This window comes from Chiloscyllium plagiosum, chromosome 20, assembly GCF_004010195.1.
Source record: "Chiloscyllium plagiosum isolate BGI_BamShark_2017 chromosome 20, ASM401019v2, whole genome shotgun sequence".
NCBI lineage: Eukaryota > Metazoa > Chordata > Chondrichthyes > Orectolobiformes > Hemiscylliidae > Chiloscyllium > Chiloscyllium plagiosum.
Window position 1 is genome coordinate 57,131,995 of NC_057729.1, and position 22,223 is coordinate 57,154,217.

At 41.9% G+C, this 22,223-nt stretch overlaps 1 protein-coding gene across 4 annotated transcripts in view; it reads left to right on the forward strand.

Annotated features, from left to right (window-relative positions):
* Window positions 1-883: 883 nt before the first annotated feature.
* LOC122560313 (transcription factor-like 5 protein) overlaps window positions 884-22,223 on the forward strand; it is a 39,764-nt gene continuing 18,424 nt past the window's right edge. For 2 of the 4 annotated variants that reach the window (XM_043710895.1, XM_043710898.1), the window contains exons 1-3: window positions 884-2,250; window positions 3,360-3,543; window positions 19,516-19,672. In XM_043710895.1, the coding sequence (XP_043566830.1) occupies window positions 1,505-2,250; window positions 3,360-3,543; window positions 19,516-19,672 (1,087 nt within the window). In that variant the 5' untranslated portion in view covers window positions 884-1,504. The remainder of the gene's footprint in view (window positions 2,251-3,359; window positions 3,544-19,515; window positions 19,673-22,223) is intronic. The other 2 variants (XM_043710896.1, XM_043710897.1) reach the window with 2 other exon arrangements.

A 22,223-nucleotide genomic window follows, 5' to 3' on the forward strand; every position in this document is an offset into this window, starting at 1 on the left:
TGGGCATAGCAGCATGACAAGGACCACGGTGTTTCAGCTCAAACACACGTTTTACACACTCAGTTAAATCCCTCAGTCAGACTAGCGTCAACCCGCTGATTACTCCGAAATGTCGGGGCGGGCTCTAGTCCAAAAAACATCCAACCATGAGAGCACGGGAAAGTCAAGTTTACATGCTTCCTTTTTTCCAGTCTCCTTACCCGATATGTGAATACTTTTACCTCATGTATTATATAGGATACGCACGGTCTGTTTAATTTTGGACAACATCGACTACCCCGCCAGAACTGCTTCGACGCTCGCGCTTCAGGCAGGCCGGACGCATGCGCGAAATGCAAAAGCTGGTCCCTGGTGGTTTGGGGAGGGGAGGGGCCGCGTGTGGAGGGGCGGGGTCTAGAATGGCTGTTGTCGAGGGAAGGAGCGATGCCTACATAAGGGCAGGGTGACGGAGAGAAGGGGTGGAAGCAGAGATGTGAGTATGGAAAAGGTCCCGGCGGAGGTGGGGCTTGGAAGGGGACAGAGCCATTCGTGAGGGAGGGTTTAAAAGTGACAGGAGTCGGGGGGGTCCAAGAGCGTGAACGGTGGAGCCAGGTGTTTCAGGGGCGGGTCCAGATGCGGATGGGGCGGGGCGAGGTGCGAGTGCGTACACGCCTTGGGGTTTTGAGGACGGGGTTCTGCGCATTGGGGGCGTGGCCTGGGGGTTTGGAGGGTTGGGGATTCTGGGCGCGCGGGCTGGGCGGCGGTTGAGCGCCTTTTCAAACGGCGTTGAGGGTCGTGTGGGGGAGGGGCGCAGTGGTGCGCGTTCGGAGCCGCGGATTGGCAGCTCGCGGTCTGCTGGAGTGGGTGGGGGTAGGGAGGTGGTTTTGGGCGCGCGTATAAAAAGGGGGGGGGCAAAGTCAACTGGGCGTGTGTTCAAACTAGCTCCTGTAGATTTGTTTTCCCTAGCTGTTGTTGTTTCGCCCTCTGGTGCTCATTGTAAATGTTGTATTGATACGGAGGCAGTTGTGGGAGTGGGAGGCGGTGAAGTGGTTTTGTATTTTTAAACAGCTCGCGGTTATATGGGTGTGAACTCGTGCTGTGGGGTTTATCCCATTTAGCTCGTGGATCATTTGGACCTTCACCCACTCTCCCTGAAGGAGCTGATTTTTTTAAAATTAAGGGTATCTGAAGTTCAGAACCATTGAGTAGACAGTGAGACCCTCAGTTTGGTCACCACTGGAGGTGATGCAGGACGTTTGTGTGAGTTCACCATAGTCTTAATAAGGGACCCATACCCCGAGAATTGTGTTTTTGCCCTAAAAGTAATTTTAAAGCTTGTGTTTCAGAGTAGGAAAGTGTGAGTCTTCATTTTGTTTATCCCTCTGTATAAATTTGGTTCGGATTGTGAGGATATTATTTGCCTTAGATGGGTAAAGACTTCATTACCAAAGTGTAGGACACCTTTTTATTTGCTACCAAGGTTATTGTAGATGTGGGGAGATCACGTTCCAGTACTCTTAAATTGATGATGCTTTCATCTGAGGCTACGCCAGAGCCCCCCCATTCCCCATCTCATGATTCCAGATCCACGGATCCACCCCCAACCACTTGTGCCTCTGAGTGTCCTTTTACGGAGCCCGGACTGAACTTCACTAACTCTGATCTTAGCCTCGTTGATATGAGTGAAGTTGAATACACCCAACTACAGCATATCCTTTACTCTCACATGGAGTCCCAGCCAGTGGAGGGTGAACTGGAGACTCGTTTGAATCCTACTTTGTACCAGTCTACCAATTTAGCCAACCAGGCTCCATTTCCGACAGCCAGTTCAGTTAACCAAGTTCCTTATTCAACTGCCAGCTCTACCAACCAGAATCTGTACCCAGTTACAAGTGCTACAAACCCAACCTCAGATTCTCACTATGTGGGTAATAGTCAATGTCTAGGGCATATTGATTTCCAAGAGTTAAAAATGATGCTTTTGAATGACCCTCCGTTACCTGTAAACAGCAGTAATAGTTTGCCAAATGTGGAGAAATTCTCACAAAATTCTTCTGCAGAAACTGCCCGACCTAATGGATTAACATTGAAAAACAGGGACATGGCAGGTAATTCAGACAAGGAGAAAAATTTAGGGGAAAATTCGATGGCAGGACAAGAGTCAAGATGCAAAACTGGACCCAGAGTTCGTCTTGAAGACAGATTTAATGCAATCCAAAATGAAAACCAGGATCAGCAGGAGCTACAGGACTCTGGAGTTACATTTAACAAGTGTGTTTCTCAACTAGTCAACATTGAAATATTAAATCTACATGGAATTCAGAAAATAGTTATATAACTAGATTTAATAACTTTTTTGTAAAACCTGCCCATAAAAACAACCTATTGTTTTCATCATAGACAGAGTTAAGTCTAATGAATTGGAATAATTGGAAATGGGTAGTCTTCATGAAATTGGTTTCTGCCATCTAGTTTATTGACTGGTGTAGTTCCATGTTAAGAAGTGGCACAATAAATTTCCACTCACTAACAATAAATCTTTATTGGAATTTTTTCTGTATTAGCAAAATTCAATTTCCTTACCAAACATTTACAAATAAAATCTTTTTTAGAAATGGAAGTGCTTAACTATTTTAAGTATTATGTTAATACAGACCAGGATCCAGAACTTGTCAGACAACTTAGATCCACCGTGTAATGTTTTCAAGATAAGATGAATGTTATTCCAGGAAAAGAGCAAAGTAATCACTTCCTTTTGAAACTTGATTAAAATCTTACTGCTGAATAAATGTAAATACCCAAGTACCAAGTGCATATCCACTGCTGTGAAAGAGACATTTTGTGTTCTTATTCAGAATAGTTGAAGACCTTATCAATTTTGTTTGTATTAGGTTTATATTCATCAACTGTTTAGTTAAGCACTGCCATTTGTATTTGCAAACTAAATTATATCTTAATTAAAAATTACTCCACTATAACAATTTTGCCTTGAGCTCCGGTTTCCTTTAAGATCTCGGTTTAAGGAAAATACATTGAATTGTAAACACTGAATCAAGATTTGCTGTGTTCCAACTCTGCAGAAAAAAATAATATACAGTATTTTCATGTCCTTTTAATTAAATAGGTGGAATGACCATTCTAATCTCGCTTTTACTTGTCACGAAGATTATGGTGCAAATAAACAGGCATCAAAATGTTTTTAGTCATATTGATGAGTTTGCACTGTAAACACATCTTTTAAAAATTACAAATCTAAAATTGTGCAAAATGTTAATTTTTTTGAACCAGAGGCATTAGATGACTTGTATTAGGCAGTATAGCAAATGCTGTAACAGTGCACAGATGTATTTATTATCTGTTTTCCCTTTATTGTTCTGTAGTTTGGTTGCTTTGATCCGGCATCCCTCAGAGTTGATGGGGATACCTCTCCATCCACAACAAAACAAATGTACTACTTTAGTCAAGAGCAAGGCTGGAGCTCCTTCTGCTTTGCAGTTTGCATACCCTTTATACACACCAAATACATGTACACCAACTGGCAGTACTAGCTCTAGTCAAACTCAGGTAAGAAAGTTCTCTAACCAATTATGTAGATAAGAGAAAATTCTCCACCCAATTTCAGTAGAAATCTATTCCATTCACATAACATAAACTATGGTATTCTCCATTGTAATACTGTTCTTGGAGTATCAGTACTTGTTTTGATTGTTTCTCCTTGAGTGATCAGTACAAAGCATTTTATTGCAAACATTGGTAATTCTTATGTTACCTAGTAGATTGTGAACTTTACAAAGAGAAGAAAGTCATGACAAGCATGTATAAATATTGATTCAAAGTAGTCTCTAAAGAATTTATAAATATCAATCTCTGTCATGGTGTTAATGCCTCAGAAAGAACATTACCTGCCTGATATCGGGCCAGTTTGCTCGCACCACAAATTGTTTCCTTATTTGATATTTCCAGTACTCCATGTAAAGGAATTTTTCGTGTTTATTCAAAATCAAGACCAAGGAGAACTGTAATTGGAGCTAATATTTCCAAACAGTGTTATCTTAAATTTATCATTATATACTATATTTAAAATTCTTACACCGTCTTCAATGCCGTCTGTAAACAATGTAAACATTTGTTATGCTGCTTGTAGCTTATTTTTATTCATTCATGTGGTGTGGGCAGTATTTACTGTCCATCCTTAATTGTCCTTGAGAAGGTAGTGGGAAGTCACTTTTTTCAACCATTGCATTCCATCAGAGGTAGGTATACCAAATGTACTGGAAGGAAAGGAGTTGAAGGATTTTGACCCAGTGACTGTGAAACAACAGCATTATAGTCCCAAATCAGGATGGTAGTTGGCTTATAGGAGAACTTATGCATCTGTTGCCTTCTCCTTCTAGATAGTACAGATCACTGGTTTGAAAGATGCTGTCAAAGGAGCATGACTGAATCACTGCAGTGCATCCTGTAGATGGTATGCCTTGCTTACCACTATGTATTGGTGAGGATGAGAGTTGATGTTGAAGATGAAGATGGTAGACAGGGTTGACAAATGGGCTAGTTTGTCCTGGATCTTGTTTAGCTTCTTGAGTTGTTGGAGCTGCACAAATCCAGACATGTACAGAGTTTTCTATCCCACTCCTGACTGTACTTTATAGTTGATAGACAGGCAATAAGTTGACAGGAGGTGAGTTATTTACTGCAGAGTTTCTAGCCTCTGATCTGCCTTTGCAGCCAAAGTACTTATATGGCTAGTTTCTGGTCACTGATAACCCTCTGAATTTTGATACTGGAGATGTAATAACATTGGCTGTCATGATGAAATAATTTGATTCTCTCTTGAAGAGGATCATTATCTGGCACATGTGTGGCACTATTGCCACTTGTTCCTTTCTGAGCCAAGCCTGGATGTTGTCTAGGTCTTCTTACACACTGACACGTGCTGCTTCAGTCTCTAAAGATTCACCATGGTACTGCAACACCATTAGGAGAAATTGAGGACTGCACATGCTGGAGAAGTCAGTTAAAAAGGTGGTACTAGAAAAGCACTGCAGGTCAGGCAGCATGCAAGGAGCAAGAGAGTCAATGTTCCAAGCATAAGCCCTTCAGGAATGCTCAACATCATTGTGCAGTCATTAATGGATACCTCCACTTTCAATTTTGAGGGCAGAAGATAACTGCTGATGCAACTAAAGAAGTTGGGCCTCGTACACTTTTTTTCTTGAGGAACTCCTCCAGTGATATTCTGGAATGGAGATTATTGACCCCCAACAACTATTACTTGTGTCAGGTACGATTCTAGCAAGCAGGGAGTTTTCTGGTAATTCCAATTGACTCCAATTTTGCTCTGTCTGTTTGATGGCACACTCAGTAAAATGCTGCCTTGATTAAGGTCAGCACCTTCACATCCTGCTTTCTGTGGAGAGGACAGTTTTCAAAATGACTAGGTATATACCCATGTTGTAACTACTGGAACAGCTTGGACAGGGGCATGGCTATTTCCAGAGTACAACTTTAGTACTACTGCCAGAATGTTTCAGGCTCATTGAACATGGCTTTGTGCATGGGAAATCATGTCTCACAAACTTAATTGTTACTTTTTCAAAAAACTCAGGATTGATGAGGGCAGAGCAGTGGATGTAATCTATATGGACTTCAGTAAGGCGTTCGACAAGGTTCCCCGTGGGAGACTGGTTAGCAAGGTTAGATCTCACAGAATACAGGGAGAACTAGCCATTTGGATACAGAACTGGCTCAAAGGTAGAAGACAGAGGGTGGTGATGGAGGGTTGTTTTTCAGACTGGAGGTCTGTGACCAGTGGAGTGCCACAAGGATTGGTGCTGGGTCCACTACTTTTCATCATTTATATAAATGATTTGGATGCAAGCATAAGAGGTACAGTTAGTAAGTTTGCTGATGACACCAAAATTGGAGATGTAGTGGACAGCGAAGAAGGTTACCTCAGATTACAACAGGATCTGGGCCAATGGGCTGAGAAGTGGCAGATGGAGTTTAATTCGGATAAATGCAACGTGCTGCATTTTGGGAAAGCAAATTTTAGCAGGACTTATACACTTAATGGTAAGGTCCTAGGGAGTGTTGCTGAACAAAGAGTACAGGTTCATAGCTCCTTGAAATTAGAGACGCAGGTAGATAGGATAGTGAAGAAGGCCTTTGTATGCTTTCCTTTATTGGTCAGAGTACAGGGGTTGGTAGGTCATGATGCGGCTGTACAGGACATTGGTTAGGCCACTGTTGGAATATTGCGTGCAATTCTGGTCTCCTTCCTATCTGAAAGATGTTGTGAAACTTGAAAGGGTTCAGAAAAGATTTACAAGGATGTTGCCAGGGTTGGAGGATTTGAGCTATATGGAGAGGCTGAACAGGCTGGGGCAGTTTTCCCTGAAGCGTCGGAGGCTGAGGTGGTGAACTTGTAGAGATTTACAAAATTATGAGGGATATGGATAGGATAAATAGACAAAGTCTCTTCCCTGGGGTCAGGGAGTCCAGAACTAGAGGGCATAGGTTTAGGGTGAGGGGAAAGATATAAAAGAGACCTATGGAGCAACTGTTTCACACAGAAGATGGTACGTGTATGGAATGAGCTGCCAGAGGAAGTGGTGGAGGCTGGTACAATTGCAACATTTCAGAGGCATTTGGATCGGTATATGAATAGGAAGGGTTTGGAGGGATATGGGCTGGGTGCTGGCAGGTGGGACTAGATTGGGTTGGGATATCTGGCTGGCATGGGCGGGTTGGACTGAAGGGTCTGTTTCTATGCTGTGCGTCTCTGTGACTCTAAATCGTTGCCTTTGAAGTATCCAGTGTCTTTAAATGTGTTTTTATATCATATCAAGTGAATTAATTTGGCTGAAGATCTCAGGAGTAAACAGAAGTCGATCTTCCACTTGACACTTTTAGCTGAAGATTAATGCAATTGCTTCAGCCTTGTCTTATACACTGACAGTTGGGATCTTCTGGGAATATTTGTGGTGCACCCTCCTCTGTTACTTGTGAATGTTGGCCAATGAAATAATGAATGAGGCAGGGCTGCAGATCTGCTGATTGTGTAATTGCTTTGCCCTGTTTAATGCATCCTGCTACTGCTCTTGGTGAACTTCAGTATTGTACCTTCATCAGGCTGACGCTACTTTCAGTATGCTTAGTGCTGCTTCTGGCATGTCTTATGTGCTTTTCAATGAACTAAGTTTGGAACCTGGTTTGATAGTACAGGTAGAGTTGAGGTGGTGTTGAGCATTAAGGTTACAAGTATTTTTTATTCATCATGGCATGTGGACGCCATTATCTATACCCATCATTAATTGCTTTTGTGAAGGTGGTGGTAAGCTGCTTCTTGAAATGCTGCTGTCCAAATGCCATTAGAATTTTGGCCCAGTGACACTGAAGGAAGGGTGATAATATTTCTAAGTCAGGATAGTGAATAGCATCAAGTGAAATATGCAGATGTTGGTGTTCCAATGCTGCCTTTGTTTGGCTAGATGGAAGTGATCATAGGTTTAGAAAGCGTTGTCTGAGGAGCCTTGGTGAGTTTCTGCAGTCTATCTTGTAGAAAGTACACATTGATGCTATGGAGCATCAGTGGTGAAGGGAATTAAAGTTTGTGGATGTGGTGCCAATCAAGCAGGCTGCATTGTCCCAAATGGCATCAAACTTCAGTCTTGTTGGATTAGTGTAGCTCCAGATAAGTGGGGTGTATTTCATTGCACTTCTTCTGGCTAGTGGACAGGCTTTGCGCAGACATAACATTAGTTACTTACTGCAAGATTCCTAGCCTCTGACCTACTCTTGTAGCATCATCATTTATATGGCTAGTCTAGATCAGTTTCTGGGCAGTGGTAACTCCCAGATTGTTAATAATGGGGGATTCAGTGATTATAGACAGTCATTGTCTGCCAGTAGTGTTGTGCAGCATCACTTGTTGTTTGTCAGGAGTCACAAATGGTGCTGAACATTATACAGTGACCAGTGGACATCTGAATGCAACTCTGCTGCTATAAACAGCACCTCATGGATTCCCAGTTTTGAGTTTCTAGATCCACTTGAAATCTATCCCATTTAGTAGTTATGGCATACAACATGACAGAAGGTATCCATTGTGGAATTTGTGTTTTGGGATTAATCTCCTCAAGGACTGTAATGTGGTCACTTCAACCGATATTGTCATGGATTGCTGTGTCTGTGACAGTTAAATTGGCGAGGACCAGATCACATAGATTTTTTTTTTCCCCCTCTTAATCCCTCAATGTGTCACAAATGCAGTCTGATACGATGTTCTTTAGGTTTTCACCAGTTCACTCAGTAGTGCTTCTGTTGTGCCCCTCTTGATCTTGGAAATTAAAGTCAACTCTCCCAGTCTGGCTAAATTTTGTCAGCAAGAGAAACTTTACAGGGTTTGCTGGTGATGTTTCCAGTGCTTAGTTGCTGTGTGGGTTACTCCGTTTTGTTCCTTTTACAGTCATAGAGATGTCCAGTACGGAAACAAACCCTTCGCTCCAACTCGTCCATGCTGACCAGATATCCCAAATAAATCTAGTCCCATTTGCCAGCATTTGGCCCATATCCCTTTAAAGCCTTTCTATTCATATACCCAGCCAGATGCCTTTTAAATGTTGTAATTTTACCAGCCTCCACCACCTCCTCTGGCAGCTCATTCCATACACGTGCCACCCTATGCATGAAAAAGTTGCCCCTTAGGTCCCTTTTAAATCGTTCCCCTCTCACCTTAAACCTGTGCCCTCTAGTTTTGGACTCCCCCACCCCAGGGAAATGACCTTGTCTATTCACTGTATCCAAGCCCCTCATGATTTTATAAACCTCTATGAGGTCACCTCTCGGCCTCTGCTTCTCCAGGGAAAATAACCCCAGCCTATTCAGCCTCACACCCTCCAACCCTGACAATATCCTTGTCAATTTTTCTGAGCCCTTTCAGGTTTCACAACATCCTTCCTATAACAGGGAGACCAAAATTACATGCAGTATTTCAAAAGTGGCCTGTACAATATCCTGTACAGTTGACAGTTTAAAACGTTATTTAGCTGCTTCCCTGTTTTGAACAAGTTTCTCTAAGGCCAGCTGTGAATTTTGCTGTTTGTTAATTTTTCTTAGATGACTCCGATGTCCAGTGATACTTGAAATCAAACAGCAAATCAGTCAGCTATGCAGATTCCCTGCTGGGTCAGACAGCAGCACAGATTTATGTCTCCATTTGATTCACATCCCATGTGGACACCACCTTTATTTGTCTTCCTCCATTTTAAAGTGCTGTTGTTTTGATCTCCCTTCCCCGCCCCCCCAAAGTTCTAAAGCAATGCAACAGCTTATCAAACAATAATTATTGCTCCTATAATTCAAGGAAATCAGCTCCAACACTGAAAATACCTCAAACAGGAGCAACTCTTATAGCCATAGTTTTTCCCATCCTCCTCCTTCGAGTACCCAGAATCCTTTTCTTAGATTTTATCAGTTTTGATGTAACTGAGTGGCTAAGTCCACTGCATTTCTGTAGTTAGAAATCACGTGTAGGCCAGACCAAGTGAGGATTTCAATAAGAGCAAAATACTGCAGCTACTAGAAATCACAAATAAAAACAGTGGTGGAGAAATGCGTGGGTCTGGCAGCTTCACTGGAGACTAACAGAATTAATGTTGCAAATCCAATATTCTGTTCTGAAGAATAGTCATATCAGACTCAAAACAAGTCTGTTTTTCTCTCCTCAAATGCTGTCAATCCTGCTGAGTTTATCCAGCATTTTGGTTTTATTTCAGGTAAGAATAATACTCCCCTTAAGGGCATTAGTAAACAAGATAGGTTTTTACAACAGTAAACAATGTTTTCTTCATTGGCATTCATTTCAGATTTATTAATTGAATTCAAATTTCACCATTGATCGTGGTGAGATTTAAACTCATTTTCTCAAAATTAGCATGGGCCGTTGGATTGTTAGTCCAGTGACAATATCACCATGCCACAAGCTCCCCCTTAATGTTACTGCTGCCTGCCATCTGTTATGGTGTGTCATGCTCATCAGTTGTCGTCATTCTGCCATATCCACTAACTCATCTGCGACCACTTTGTGACATTGATTTCCTATGCTTAAGTTGATCACCACTAGAAAAGATGTCTAGTTTTTCACCCGGATCAAAAAATGAAATACTGGTGTTTTGTTACGATGATCTCTCGATGATTGATTGCGCCCACTTTTTTTTCCCCATTTATGGGATTAGAATGTTGCTGGCAAAGCAAATATATATTGTTCACTCCCAGTTGCCCTTGAGAAGGGGTGATGAGCTGTATTCTTAAACCATTGCAATCTGTGTGTTGTGGATATGCTCACTGTGCTATTCAAGAAGAAGTTCCAGGTCTTTCAACCAGTGCTAGTGAAGGAAAACTATAGTTTGTAAAGTCCATACCTTTTTAATTGTGTGTATTTTCTGATTATGGCCTAAAATAGGAAGAGCATTGTTTACAAAACCAAGGATTGTAGAAAGGATTACTGCTTTATTTTTAGTAGGCAGGTTACACACTCATTGTCAGTGCCGTTGTACTGCTACTTGTCCAATCAGTTTGGGGAAAAAAGTCACAACACGTGATCTGGTGTCAGATGATGTGTCCAGCGTGAGATTCAGCTGGCAACAAATAGCCAATTGGTCTGTTGAGTGGTGACCAATTATGCATGCCAACAACTATATAACTGGCTTCCACATACCTAAGTATCTTCTGTGTGATTGCTCGGTAAGAGGTAATCAGACCTCTGAAAAGGAAGGTGCTGTTTCTTTCCTCTCAATTTAAAAAAAACACCTCAACTGAAGAAAGTCAGTTTATTTTTCTTCATCAGTTTCTGTAAGCTGTGGCTTTTAATCAATAAGTCAAAAACTTTATAAATATGAACCAGTCATTCTGAGCTCTTGCAAGCAAGTGAAATTATCTGAAGAAAGAAGATCATGTCGGGCAGTGTAGTCTGAGGTAACTGATGAGTTCGAACATAACTGCTTTGAGTTGGTGGACTACTCCATATTCAAGACCTCAGTCGCCAACCTAAATGAGTATGCTACAATTGTCACAAACTTCATCATTGTACAGGACTGCATGCCAAATAAATTAATTGGAGTGTTCCCCAACTGAAAATAATGGATAAATCGAGAGATCCACTCCCTACTGATATCCAGGTCTGAGGCATTCAAGTCGGGTGGCCCTGACCTGTCCAGAAAATCTAGTTACGGCCTTCTCAAAGCCATTAGGGCTGCCAAGATACAATACCAGACTAAGATAGAATCCCAGACTAGCCACACAAACACCCATCATCAATTGTGACAAGGCTTATATGATATAATGGGCTACAAAACTAAGTTGAGTGGAATCGCTGGCAACAACACATCCCTCCCCAATGAGTTCAACGCATTCTATGCTTGTATTGAAGAGAAGGTTAGTGAAATAATATCACCTGCCCCAAAAGCCTCTGATGCCCCTCTATCCATAGTCACTGCTGCAGACATCAGAAGGGCCTTCTTGAGGGTGAATCCATGAGAAGCGACTGGCCCAGATGGAGTCCCTGGCAATACACACAGGTTATGCGCAGACTGGCTGTTGGCAGTATTCACTGACATCTTTAACCTCTCCTTACTCTGACCTGAGGTTCCCACTGGCTTCAATATCATCTCGCTGCAAAAGAAAAATCAGGCACATGCCTTAATGACTACTGCCTGGTGGCTCTAACATCCATCAAAATGAAGTGCTTTGGGAGGTTAGGCATGGCACACATCCACTCCAGCTTCCCAAATTGCCCTGATCCTCGACTATTTCCTTACTGTTGTAACAGGTCCACAGTCGACACCATTCTCCGTTTAAGTCATATTCTACTTTATTTTTAATTCTTCATGCCAAAGTGAACAACTTCACATTTTCCCACATTATCTTCCATCTCCCAGATGCTTGCACACTTACTCAACCTATCTGTGTTTATCTGCAACTTCCTTATGTGTTCTCCACATATACTTTCCTACCTATCTTAGTGTCACCTGAGAATTTAGCTATCAAGTCATCATTCCCTCATATAAGCCATTGATGTAAAGAGTAAAAGAAAAACTGGGGTCCCAGCACAGATTACTGCAGGACTCCACTTGTCACATTCTGCCAAAGAAAGATCCATTTGTGTTCTGTTTTAGCCAGCTAATCTTCTATTCATGCTAATATGTTATCCCCCAAACGATGAGCTTTCATTTTCCGCAATAGTATTTATTATAGAGCCTTAGCAAATGCCTTTCTGAAAAGCATGTTTTACTCTTTCAAGCAAATCCAATAAATTGGTGAAACACTATTTCATGCTGAGTATTCCTAATTACCTGGTGTTTTTGTAAGTGCACTGCCATAATCTCTTTAATGATCAATTCTAACATCTTTCCCTTGAAAGACATCAGTTAACTAGCCTATTTTTCTGCCTCCCTCCCTTCTTGACTAGAGGGTTTATATTTGCTTCTTTCCAGTCCAGTGGAACTTTTCTAAGGTATTTTGAAAAATTTAACGCCAATACATCTACTATCTCATTAACAACCTCTGTTAAGACCCTAAGATTAAGACTGCCTGGAATAGAGACTTGTGAGCCCACAATTCCATCAATTTACTTGGTACCACTTCCCTTGTGATTGCAATTTCGACAAGTTCCTGTTTTCCTCCAGGTGCTCCGGTTTCCTCCCACAATCCAAAGATGTGCAGGTTAGGTGGATTGGCCGTGCTAAACTGCCCCATAGTGTTCAGAAATGTGCAGGTTAGGTGCATCAGTCTAGGGTAAATGCAGAATAGTAGGGGAATGGGTCTAGGTGCTTTACTCTTCGGAGGTTCAATGTGGACTTGTTGGGCCAAATGGCCTGTTTCCACACTGGAGGGATTCTATGATTCTATCTCCTGACTTGGAGCTGTTACTGGAATTTTCTTTGTATTTTGTATAGTGAAGAAAGAAGCAAAATATTTATTCATTTCATTTACAATTTCTTTATCTATTAACTTCCCATTCTCACTCTCAAGAGGACAAATATTCACTTTTTTCACTCTTTTCAGAAGGCCATAATTGGTTATTCAGCCTCTTCAGCCTATTCCGCCACTAAATCAAATCATGCTGATCTAGCAATAATCATGTCCAATTTCTTGGCCTTTCCCAATAACCCTTGATTCCCCTACTGATCAGAAATCTGTTTATCTCCAGTTTGAATGTAGAGTCATTAAGTTCTACAGCATGGAGACAGACCCTTCAACTCACACTGGTCCCTGCCGACCAAAATATCCATCCGTAGTAAGTCCATGTCCCTGCACTTGGTCCAGATCGTTCTAATCGTTTCCTGTCCATGTATTTGTCCAAATGTCTTTTAAATGTTGTTTAATCCTGCCTCAACCACTTCTGCTGGCAGCTCATTCCATATGTGTACCAGCTGATGCCTTCTAGTCCTTGATTCCCCAACCTTGGGAAAAAGACTATCCATGTCTGTAATGATCTTAAGTAGACAAGCAGGAGCCTGGAAGAGCACAGCATGCCAGGCAGCATCAAGAGATGGAGAAGTCCGACGTTTCGAGTGTAACCCTTCTTCAGGAATGGAGGTGGGGTTAGTGAGAGTTGCAGATAAAGATGAGGGGGGAAGGTTATGGGTGGGTGGAGGGACAGAATGGTGAGGTGGTGATAGGTGAATACAGGTGATATGTACGATCTGTTATATTGATAGGAGGAATGAATCCAGTTGGTAGCTTGAAGGGTGGGTCGGTCAGCGGGATGGAAGGAAGGAAGCGGGGCTGGAAAGGGAGTCGGGGATGGGTGGGAAGGTTATTTGAAATTAGAAAACTCTCTAGATGGAAGATTAAGTGCTGTTCCTCCAATTTGCAGTCTGATTCACTATGGCATTGGAGGAGACTGAGGATGGACATGTCAGAGAGGGAGTGGCAAGGGGAATTGAAATAGTTGGTGACTGGGAAGTCAGGTCTGCCCATATGGGCCTGGCTGAGATGTGCCCTTAGTTTACGTTTTGTCTCACCAATGTAGAAAAGGCTACATCAGCAGCACCAGATACAATAAACTTGATCTTGTACACTTCTATGAGATTCCCCCCACCCCCCCATCACCAACACTCTATTTTTAGAAAAACTCCTAGATTGTTCAACCTCTCTGTAAAACTCAGACCCTTGAGTCCTGACAACATCTTTGTAAATTTCTTCTTCACTCTTTCCAGTTTAATATTATCTTTCCTACAGCAAGGTGACCGAAACTGAATGCAATACATGAAGTGTGGCCTCCCCAACATCCATACAACTGCAACATAACTTCCCAACTTGTATGCTAAATGCCCGGACTGATGAAGGTCAGTGTGCCAAAAGCCGCCTTCAACTGCCCTATCTACCTGTGATTCCACTTTCAGAGAACCGTGCACCTGAACTCCAAGGTCCCTCTATTCCACTATAGTCCTTAAGGCCCTATCATTCGAATGAAACTTCTACCTTGATTTGACTTTCCAAAATTCAAGACCTAATACTTAACTATATCATCTCCATTTGCCATTTCCCGGCCCACTTCCCCAGGTGATCAAGATCCTGCTGCAATTTCTGATAACCTTCCTGATTGTCCATGATACGACCTATTTTAGTTCATCTGCAGATTTACATGCCTTGTACATTCTCCTTCAAATCATTGATACAGATAACAAGGTGGACCATGGGCAGCATGGTGGCTCAGTGATTAGCACTGCTGCCTCACAGTACCAAGTTCCCGGGTTCAATTCCTGCTTTGGGCGACTGTGTAGAGTTTGCACGTTCTCCCCGTGTATGCATGGGTTTCTTACGGGTGCTCCGGTTTCCTCCCGCAGGCTACAGATGTGCAGGTTAGGTGAATTGGCCATGCTGAATTGCCCATTGTATGAGGTGCATTCGTCAGGGGTAAATTTAGAGTAGGGGAATGGATCTGGATGAGTTACTCTTCGGAGGATCAGTGTGGACATATTGGGCCAAATAACCTGTTTTTATACTGTATGGAATCTAATCTAAACAGCAATGGGCCCAGTACCGAGCCCTGAGGCACACCACTAGTCACAGACTTCCAGTCCAACAAGCATCCTTCCACTATTACCCTTTGCTTCCATACCATTAAGCCAATTATGAATCCAATTTGCCAGCTTTCCTTGGATTCAGGTGACCTAACTTTCCACAGCAGCCTACCATGCGGAACCTTATCAAAGGCCTTACTGAAATCCATGTGGCCTACATCTTACCACCTTGCTCTTATCAACCTTCCTGGGCACTTCATCAAAGAACTCTAACAAATTTGAGGCATGATCTCCCATGCACAAAGCTATGCTGACTATTCCTAATCAAACCCTGTCTTTCCAAATGCATGTATATCTTATGCCTCAGCATTTTCTCAAGTAATTTACCTGCCACAGATGTGAGGATCAGTGGTCTGGAGTTCCCAGGCTTTTCTTTGCAGCCCTTCTTATATAAGGGCACAACATTCACTACCCTCTTGTCTTCTGTGACCTTACCTATGGCTAACGATGTTGCAAATATATTAACCAGGGACTCCGCAATTTCTTCTCTCGCACTTTGCAGCATTCTTGGATATATCTGGTCAGGACCAGGAGATTTCTCCACCTTCATACATTCTAATATGTCCGACAACTTCCCCAATTGTGATATGGACTGTCTCCAAAATATCATCACAAACTTCCCCAAGTTTCCAAGTCTTCATGTCACAGAGGAGAAATATTCATTGAGGACCTCGCCCATCTCCTGCAGTTCCACACATACATGTCGACTTTGGTACTTGAGGGGTCCTATTCTCTCTGAAGTTATTCTTTTTCCTTTTAATATACTTAAAGAGCCTCTTTTTCTTCACCTTAACCCTCTTAGCCAAGGCTATCTTGTGCCCCCTTTTTGCCCTCCTGATTTCTGGTGGCTCAGTGGTTGGCACTGCTACCTCTCAGCACCAGGGACCCAGGTTCGATTCTAGCCTCAGACAACTGTGTGGAGTTTGCACATTTTCCCCATGTCTGCGTGGGTTTCCTCCGGGTGCTCCAGTTTCCTCCCACAGTCCCGACATGTGCAGGTCGGATGAATTGGCCGTGCTAAATTGCCCATCGTGCTAGGTGCTTTTGTTAGAGGGAAATGGGTCTGGGTGGGTTACTCTTTGGAGGGTCAGTGTGGACTTGTTGGGCTGAAGGGTTTGTTTCCATGCTGTAGGGAATCTAGAAAAACAGAATACACAAGGACTTTGTCCCAACAGCTCTCTGTGGCAAGGAGTTCCAAAGACACTTGACGCTGTAAGAGAAGACATTCCTCCTCATCTTCTTTTTAAATTGATATCCCTTTATTCTGAGACTATATGCTCCTCTCAGAGAAACACCCTCTCAGCATTTACTCTGTTAAGCCCCTTAAGCATTCTATGTTTCAATGATATTACTTTTCATTCTTCTAAACTCCAGGGAGTAGTCTCAACTTGTTTGACTTTTGCTCATAAGGCAATCTTTCCAAACCAGGAACTGTCTCTGAACTAGCTCAATGAAATGATTTTTCCTTTAAATAAGGGGACCAAAACTGTTCATAAACATTCAGATGTGGTCTCTCTAGCACCTTGTACAGTTGCAGTCAGACTTCCTTACTCTTATACTCCAATCCCCTTGAAATAATTGTGAACATTCCATTAGCTTTCCTTATGACTGATGCATCTGAGAGCTCGTTTTGTGTTGTGTGCGCAAGAAGCCTCCTCCCCCCCCTTCTTTTGTGTTGGAGCTTTCTGCAGTTTTTCTCCATTTAAATCATGCTCTTTTTCATTTCTTACAATACTTTTAGAAACTCTTGCTTTGTATTTTAACATTCATAACTAGCTTCCTGTCATATTCTAATGACTTTGTTCTAACTAATCTTTAAGTAATTTTCTGCTGCTCTTTATCCTGACTAATCACTTGACCTTCCACTTCTCTTTGCACAGTTATATGCTTTTTGTTTAATTTTGATGCTTGCCTGAACATACAGTGGATCTTTCTTTTAAAACTTTTGAGTATTAAAATCATATAGCACAGAAGAGGCTCTTTGGCCCATTGAGCCTGTGCCGACGTACCTACACTAATTCCACTTTCTAGCACTTGGCCCATAGCCTTATATGTTATGACATTTCAAAGACTCATCCAAGCACCTTGTAAAATTTGTGATGTTTCCCATCTTAATTGCCTTCGCAAACAACGCATTTCTAAATCTCCTGTCGTTCACCTTAAAATTATCCCCTGTCATATTGACTCTTCAGCTGAGGAACAGCTGTTTCCTATCCACCCTGTTCATGTCCCTCATAATTTTATACACCTCACTCATGTACCCCTCAGTTTTTTTTCTGCTGTAAAGAAAATAACCCAGGCTTATCCAGCTTCTCTTTGTAACTAAAATGCTCCAACACAGGCAACATCCTGGTGAATTTCCTCTGCACCCCCTTCTCTGAATCATATTCTTCCAGTACTATGGCATTCAGAACTATATGCAGTTCTCCAGTTGAGTGAACCAAACATTTGTACTGTTCCAAAATAACCTTCCTGCTCTTATAATCTATGTTACGACTGATCAAGGCAAGTGCTCAATATGACCTCTTAGCCACCCCGTCCTGCTGCCTTGAGGGATCTGTGTACATGCACTCCAAGATGTCTCTGTTCGTCTGAGATTCCTACTGTCCTGCCATTCAATGAGTACTTCCTTGTCTTGTTACTACTTCTGAAATGCATTACCTCTCATATTCTGTATTCCGAAATATTCGCTTGAGTCTCCAGTCTAGTATGCCAGTTCACTTCAGCTAGCTCAGCTTTCATGGCCACACTTGCCCTTATTTAGGTTTAAAATAGCACTCTTGGAGCTAATATTTCCCTTCCAAACTGGATGCATAATTCAATCATTTTATGGTAACTTCTACATACAATGCTAAGTCTAGTAAGTTACAAAACATCCTGTTCTAAGAAACTATCCAAAAGCATTCTGTGAACTCCTTATTCAGACTACTACTCCCAGTTTGATTTTTCCAGTTTATAAGTCAATTAAAGCCATCCCATAATTCCTGATGATCTTTTACCGTAAGTACCCAACCTTCCTTTTTTTTTATATTTCAACCTGTTACTGTCAGCAGACCTGCGAACCACTCCCATTTGTGATTTTGTTTTTCCTCTACTATTCCTATTTTTATACAAATCAATTCCATGCTGATCTCCTGAACCAAGTTCATCTCTAGCTATTGCACAATGATTAACAGATCTTTGATTAACAGATCTCCCACTCCACCTTTACCTAACTTCCTTTTTCTCTTAAATGTCATATATCCCTCATTATTCAGGACATAACCTGGTCATCTTAAAGCCACGTTGCTGTAATAGCAATCAAATTTAATTTATTAAATTAATTGCATGTGATCAATTTGTGTTTTTTTTAATGGAGGCTGCAAGCATTGAAATACCGGATTTTTTGTTTTATCTTTTTGATATCACACTAACATCTAGTCTTTATTGTTTATGCATTCCAAATGTGTCTTGTTTTGTCTCTGCCTCTTCCTCTCACTCCTTGACCATCAATTGACATATTACTATTTTCCTCTCTCACCTTATCTCTATTCTCTGAAATGTCACATTTCCATGTTTGATCGCTTGCCCCAATGGTGGCTCAGTGGTTAGCACTGCTACCTCGCAGCACTAAGGTCCCACGTTCAATTCCAGCCTCTGGCGACTGCCTGTGTGGAGTTTGCACATTCTCCCCGGGTCTGCGTGGATTTCCTCCAGGTGCTCCAGTTTCCTCCCACAGTCCAAAGATGTGCAGGTCAGGTGAATCGGCTATGCTAAATTGCCCATAGTTTTAGGTGCATTAGTCAGAGGGAATTGGGTCTGGGTGGGTTACTCTTCGGAGGGTCGAAGGATTTGTTTCCACACTGTAGGGAATCTAATCTAATCTATATAGTTATAACCCTCTCTGCTTCCCTAATTATGCTGGCCCCAGTACAGTTCAGGTGTAGATCAAGCCCTCACTTTCCCCAATACTGATGTCAGCGGCCTGCAAACCAGAACCCAATTCTCCCATGCTAGTCGTTGAGCCATGTAATTTTTTTTAATGAACTTGATGCTAAATTGCACACAATTTAGAAATTATAACCTTTTTAAATTTAACTATTAACTGTCACCTGTTCCAGTCACTGAGACCGTGTGCAGCCAGTATCTGACATCTCCCAATTATATCATTGTTTTGTTTTAAGAAAGCTGTCACAGTATTGTGGGAAGCCTCAGTTTGCTCATACATTATAAATCTAATGCTGTCTGAATTTATTTTTAATTTGCATACAAGATCAAAATTCAGATCTTTAATAATTTTAAGGTGGTTAAAAGCGCTAGTTGGGCATTAATTATGTTGTAATGTTCAGAAACACTGACAATGTATTACAGCTTACACTTAACATTAAAAATGGTTCTTAATAATGTTTTAGTGGCTATTAGTTTAATGTGGTGACAGATAACTGGTTCATCTAATTGGCTTTAATAGGGTGCACATGCTCTAGAGTCTGCCAGCCCTCAGGAGCTTGCCCTGCCAAGGACATTCTCTTTATGTTTCCAGCAGGAACTCCAATCTGCCAGACAGGCACTGAGTAACTGCAACAGAAGCAAACCTTTACCTGAGCAAGTCTGGATTAAGGTAGAAGGTAAAAAAAACACACCTGCTTTATTTACATTTAGCTGTCGTATAATTTATATCCATGAAAATGTGGACAATTTTGCAGGGAACATTTTTTCTTTTTATTGGTAAGTATTAAGGAAGAACAACTATTTTCTGTAGCTTGTAATTGTGCTGCTCTATGAAGCTGAAAGAAGGTTCCTGGTTTAATCTCCACTTCTCATAAATTAAATTATCTCTACTGAAGAAGCATTACATATGGCCCTGGGCTACAAACTGATACCTGTTCCTTGAGAGAAAGTGTTTTTTGACTGTTATACACAAGAAGATAACTTTTTTTGAACAGTGTCTTCATTGACAGTTTTAGTGAGTTTTATTTCAGTTAGCTCTCACCCCATTGTTTACTAAAACCCCATATTTATACAACAAATTCACATGCAATTAACTCTTAATATATCCATCACATGTTCCTTCAACCCATTAGGTCTCAGGCACCCCTTTAAAACCATATTAAATGATGACGTTCCCTTTTTTTAAGTAATCTAATTTATGTATATAAAACACAAATAAAACAAAATGTACAAGATGGCAATTCACTGTAATTAGCTTTTTTAACTACTTGTACATTAAACTTCCAAGCATTATTTTTCCAGAATGTCCAAGTTTCCAAGAGGTTGTTCCTTTCTTTGTAATAGCAGTCCTGGTGTCATGCAGTGTGCCTCAATGACTACTGCCCAATGATTCTGACCTCCATAGTTATGCAATGCTTTGAGAGGTTAGTCATGGCACACATCAACTTCAGCCTACCAAATTACCTTTGATCCTTTGCAAATTGCCCAACGGCTCAACAGGTCCACAGTGGACGCCATCCCCCAGCCCAACTCTCATACCTGGAACATCTGGATAACAAAGATACCTATGTCAGGCTCCTACTTATTGACTACAGTTTGGCCTTTAACACCATAATTTCAATCTCTACACTCTGAGACCTAGATCTCAGATCTTCCTCTGTAACTAGATTCATGACTTCTTGACCCAGAGGTGACAACACCTCCACCATTACTGTCAACACTGGCATCCCGCAAGGCTGCATACTCAACCCCTTCTTCACTCCTTGTGACTGTGTGGCCAAATTCAGTTCTAACTTTATTTCCAAGTTTGCTGACAACACCACTGTTGTACGTTGGATCTCAAACAACGACGAGACAGACTACGAGGAAGAGATTCCGTGCAAGAGATTGGTATGAAAATAGAAATCTCTCCATCTACGTCAGCAAACGCAGGAGCTGGTCACTGACTTCCAGAAGCAAAGCGAAGGGTATGCCCATGCACACATCAATGGTGCGAAGGTTGAAAGCATCAAGTTCCTGGGAGTGATGATTACCAACAATTTGGCCTGGTCCACCTAAATTGGTGCAACAGTCAAGAGAGCACAACAATGCTTCTAATTCCTCAGCAGGCTAAGGAAATTTAGCATGTCCACGACAACTCTTAGCAATTTTTATAGATGCATCACAGCATGGTATAGCAACCAGTCTTCCCAAGATTGCAAATGACTACAGAGAATCGTGAACACAGCCCAGTCCACACACAAACCAAACTTACATCCATTTACTCCATATATACTCCCTGCTGCCTCGGGAAAGCAACCAGCATCATCAAAGACTTCCTTCCACCCCAGTTATACTCTCTTCCACCCTCTTCCATTTGGGCAGAAGATATAAGGTTTGAATACACTTTTGAACAGATTCAAGAACAGCTTCTTCGTTGCTGTTATCAGACTTGTGAATGACCCCTCAAATGTTACAACCTTCTGGACTTAATATTGAATTCAACACTTCCAGATTGTGAACCCACTCCTGTTCCTTCCCTTTCTTTTAGCTTTACTTGTTCCATTCTCTGTCACAATGTCCTCTCTCCCCTCCCCCCCACTCCCGTGGGACTGTCTGTTCTCTCCAGTTTGACAGTTATACACACCATGGTTATGCCATTCTCACATGCTGATAATGTAATCTAGATTATCAACACCCTTTCTGCCCCAGCACTCCACCCACCCACCATTGCATAAATGCTGCCCCTTCCATACTCCACATCAACTCTGAAGGGTTATCTAGACTCAAATGTTAGCTTGCTGTCTCTCTCCATGGCTGCTACCAGTACAGATTCTAGCATCTGCAGTAATTTTCTCCTATTTTGTGTTAATCGATCGCCATGTGTACTCCAAGGTCTTTGTTCAGCAACACTCCCTAGGACCTTACCATAAAGTGTATAAGTCCTGCTAAGATTTGCTTTCCCAAAATGCAGCACCTCGCATTTATCTGAATTAAACTCCATCTGCCACTTCTCAGCCCATTGGCCCGTCTGGTCAAGATCCTGTTGTAATCTGAGGTAACCCTCTTCGCTGTCCACTACACCTCCAATTTTGGTGTCATCTGCAAACTTACTAACTGTACCTCTTCTGCTTGCATCCAAATCAGTTACGTAAATGACAAAAAGTAGAGGGCCCTGCACTGATCCTTGTGGCACTCCACTGGTCACAGGCCTCCAGCCCGAAAAACAACTCTCCACCACCACCCTCT